The 3815-nt window shown below is 38.0% G+C and overlaps 2 protein-coding genes across 2 annotated transcripts; one reads left to right on the plus strand and one right to left on the minus strand.

The window, feature by feature from the left end:
- On the minus strand, positions 782–2072 carry LOC107615462 (50S ribosomal protein L10, chloroplastic). Its single transcript, XM_016317524.2, has 2 exons — positions 1970–2072; positions 782–1617 (listed from the first exon to the last, which is right to left on the minus strand). The coding sequence occupies exons 1-2, from the start codon at positions 2070–2072 to the stop codon at positions 953–955; spliced, it is 768 nt and encodes a 255-aa protein (XP_016173010.1). The 3' UTR covers positions 782–952.
- Positions 2623–3815, plus strand: LOC107641060 (temperature-induced lipocalin-1). The gene is made up of 2 exons (XM_016344572.2): positions 2623–3181; positions 3382–3815. Exons 1-2 carry the CDS (start codon positions 2711–2713, stop codon positions 3562–3564), a joined length of 654 nt encoding a protein of 217 aa, XP_016200058.1. The 5' UTR covers positions 2623–2710; the 3' UTR covers positions 3565–3815.

Below are 3815 nucleotides of genomic sequence, written 5' to 3' on the forward strand. Positions count from 1 at the left end.
ACAAAAAAATAGAACAAGAACACGATAACATAAGAAGCAATCAATAAGGTTCACAATAATCCATGGGTAAATGTGATAGAAGTTAAACAAAGAAAAAAACATAGTAGTATACCTTGATATTGTTTGAATCAGAATTGAAATGTTTGAACTATTTGCTTTATTCTCTTTTGTAAGTAAAAAGAATAGGTTCAAATGTTCTGCACGTGACTATAATTTTACCAAATTTTTAATTATTAAATTTTTATATCATCAACTCTTGTTCCATCACAATTCCATAGTCAATTTCATCTCCTATAACCTCATCATCATTAAGCATTCTCCCTGCCGAATTCTCCTCGTCTATTTCTTGATCATCTTTCTTAGAGACATTAAGTCGAGCATCTGGTGAACGTGATCATCATCCTTCACAATCCCTTGTTCCAAACTACCATTTGATGATATCACACATTTCTCATAATTCTTAATCACATTTTCAAGACCATCCTTTCCAAATTGTTCCTCATCTTCATCAAGAAGCATAGGATATTTATGATGATAAGGAATAGGGAGCAACGTACTCATCAGTATCTGGGTACAAATACGGCTTGCCAAGAAGAATGCATAGCAATGGCCTCCCCTTCCCCACACTCTCGTTCTTCCTCTTCTTATAGGTGGAAAAGAATCATACTCTCGGCACCTAATAACAATTAGCTAGTGAGAAATTGCATCATTCAAAGGGAAATCTTTTTGTACCATCTTTGCCCTAAAAATTAAAAAGGCCAACTTTGCATCATTCTACATCTTATCCATTCCAAAAGATTTTCCCTTTCTGAATCCTTGATTCAATTACAATCAAAATACATTAACCAATCAATCTACATATATATTATATATATAAATAGAGCACGTTCAAACTCAAATGCAATTAAACAATCAAATATCAAAACAAGATCAACATACAGTTTAAACTATGCTATGATTGGGCGGCACCAGCCTCCTCTTCGAGCTTCTTGACATAGGCCTTGAGAACCATCACAACGTCCCTGGCCGGAGCCTGAAGAGTGCTGACGAGAGCAGAGGCGGGGCTCTTCAATGATCCCAATAAATTGGCATAAATCTCAGCGCGCGTGGGCAAAGTCTCAAGCGTTTTGAACTCATCGGGGCCGTAGTACTTGCCTTCGAAGACTCCACCGGTGAAATCGTTGTCTTCGAGCTTCTTCTCTTTCTGGAAGTCTCTGTAGGGTTTAATGGCAGCAGGGATCTCCTCCGTGTGGACGAAGAGCCACACGTTCATGCCCTTCATGCAGGGTTTCAGGGTCTCCCAGCGCGTGCCCTCCACCGCCTTGTACACGAGCGTGTTCTTCGCGACGATGAGCTTCGTGGTTTCGGGGAGGGATTTTCGGAGCTCCTGGAACTGCTTCACGGTGAATCCCTTATAGTTGATGCCGGCGAGGAGGTAGCAATTCTCGAGCTGCTGTTTCACGGTTTCGACGGTGGCTTCCTTCTTGGTGCGGGAAATGGCGGCGGTTATGGTGGGGAGGCGGTGGTTGTGGGGGCGGGGGACGCGGAGATGGATTTTGGAGGATGGGGGAAGAGTGAATGGATTAATGGGTCGTGTGAGGAAAATACTAAAATTTTCTCATAAATTATCTATACCAATACCATTAATCAATCACATTTTAATACCTTGACATTCATGTATCAATACTTTTATTTTCAGTCACATTTACTTAGAAAATATTTTGAAAAAAAAAGGATAGAAGTGGAACATAAAAATTTAGACTTAACAATTAACATATGAATAATTTATGGTATGGGGTTATTTATTGTGAGGAGATGGAAAAGTTTAGAGGACCAGCAACTTTATTAAATTTTGGTCAACATGTAATTAGCAAAAAAAAGTGAGCCATTAAATGAAATTTCATACCAATCTCATACCATTAAAATCATCATTGAGAATTATTTGATGGCTACAAATCACAAAAGTTACTGTTTCCTATCCTCGTGAGGACATTATGGCCTAGCAAACTGTCTTGCATGGTCACATGTGACATGTTTGAGTTGCAGCCAGGCACGGACCTACATGGAACCATGGGGGGGCACTTGCCCCCACTCTCATTTAATTTTTTTAAACAAAAAAAAATATATACATATATAATATGCCCCCATTTTAAATTTTAATTAATATATCTTTTGATAATAATGTGAATTATTTTTGCCCCCTTACCATAAATTTTCTGGGTCCGTCACTGGTTGCAGCAATGCATTTCTCTGCTTCACTATGTCACTCATATGTCATTAAAGTTATCTTCATATATGATCACTTCTCTTGCAACTTGAGCTCCTCAGTCACAAGCTTGTATATGACGACTTTACTCTCGTATTATTATTAAGACTGAACTAAACCAACATTCACAAGATATTAATAAATTCCGTTATCTTACCGAACTTTTCAAGTGTCAACTGTCAACACCTCATTTCACGCTCAACTTGTAGCTCTATCGCATCATAATGGTAGCCATCCTAGGACTAGCCATAAAAGATTTGTGCGATTTCATCGAAAATTAATTGAAGAAAAATAGAGAATATAGGAATTATCCAAAGTTGCTGCAAATTATGGTACCAAATGATACAAGTGCAAGGCCTCAAATTCTCCACGCCAACACGCTCGCCGCAAATTAAATACTTAAAGAAAATCTCATGAATTCATTACCCAAAACAACCTTAGCTTATGAAACCTCAGAAAGAACTAAGAAACCTTGCAATGGCAGAAAAACCTATGTTTCACTGTTTATTTCTTCTAGCTTCACTACTGCTGTTTACCGCGGTGGCTACTAGCAACGCCACAACGGTGGTGAAGAACCTAGATCTAAAGAGGTTCATGGGTAGATGGTACGAAATAGCGAGTTTCCCTTCATTCTTTGAGAAGAGCGATGCTGTGGACACTAGGGCCACATACACACTCAATGATAATGGAACAGTTCATGTGCTCAATGAGAATTGGATTGATGGCAAGAGGAACTATATTGAAGGAATTGCATACAAGGCTGATCCAAATAGCGATGAGGCCAAGCTTAAGGTCAAGTTCTATGTGCCTCCCTCCTTTCCCATATTCCCTGTTATTGGAGATTACTGGGTTCTCTATATCGACCAGGATTATCAATATGCTGTCATTGGTGGACCAACTAAGATATTTCTTTGGGTAAGCCTTTCTTAATTACTTTTCTAATTTCCATGTCAAGTTGTTATCTTTTTTCTGATATAAAAAATGGGGTGAAAGAAAGTTTTAATTTTCTCAAAAAAAAAAGGTCCAAAATTTTGCTATGCTATGATATGCATGCTCATTTTCCGTTCTCTGTTTTTTCTGACTATGTATATGATCAATATGTTTCGGGGGGTTAGATATTATCAAGGAAGAGCCATATAGATGATGCGACCTACAATGAGCTTGTAGAGAAAGCAAAGGATGAGGGTTATGATGTGAGCAAACTCCATAAGACTCCACAGAGTGAGACACCACCACCACCAGTGGATGAAGGCGTTTTTAGTTTGGATGATCAAATCCTTTCTGGTGAACTGAAATAAACATTTTGTTGTATTGGCAAATATATGATCATGCTCAGAACTATCTTATGAATAAATAAAGTGGTCAATAATGAAAGGTCTCTTACGTTTGGATCTTAGTAATTAATGAATTAGTTTGTTCTTTAGATATATAGACCTAGCTCTGGCTGATTTTGGTACTTATTACCTTCTTGAACAATGCTACTTTACTTGAACAAGTCTAATAAGCCATCATGTGCATAAATAAGGGGTAAGGTCATGGAAATTTCTTA

This window comes from Arachis ipaensis, chromosome B01, assembly GCF_000816755.2.
Source record: "Arachis ipaensis cultivar K30076 chromosome B01, Araip1.1, whole genome shotgun sequence".
In the NCBI taxonomy this organism is placed as follows: Eukaryota; Viridiplantae; Streptophyta; class Magnoliopsida; order Fabales; family Fabaceae; genus Arachis; species Arachis ipaensis.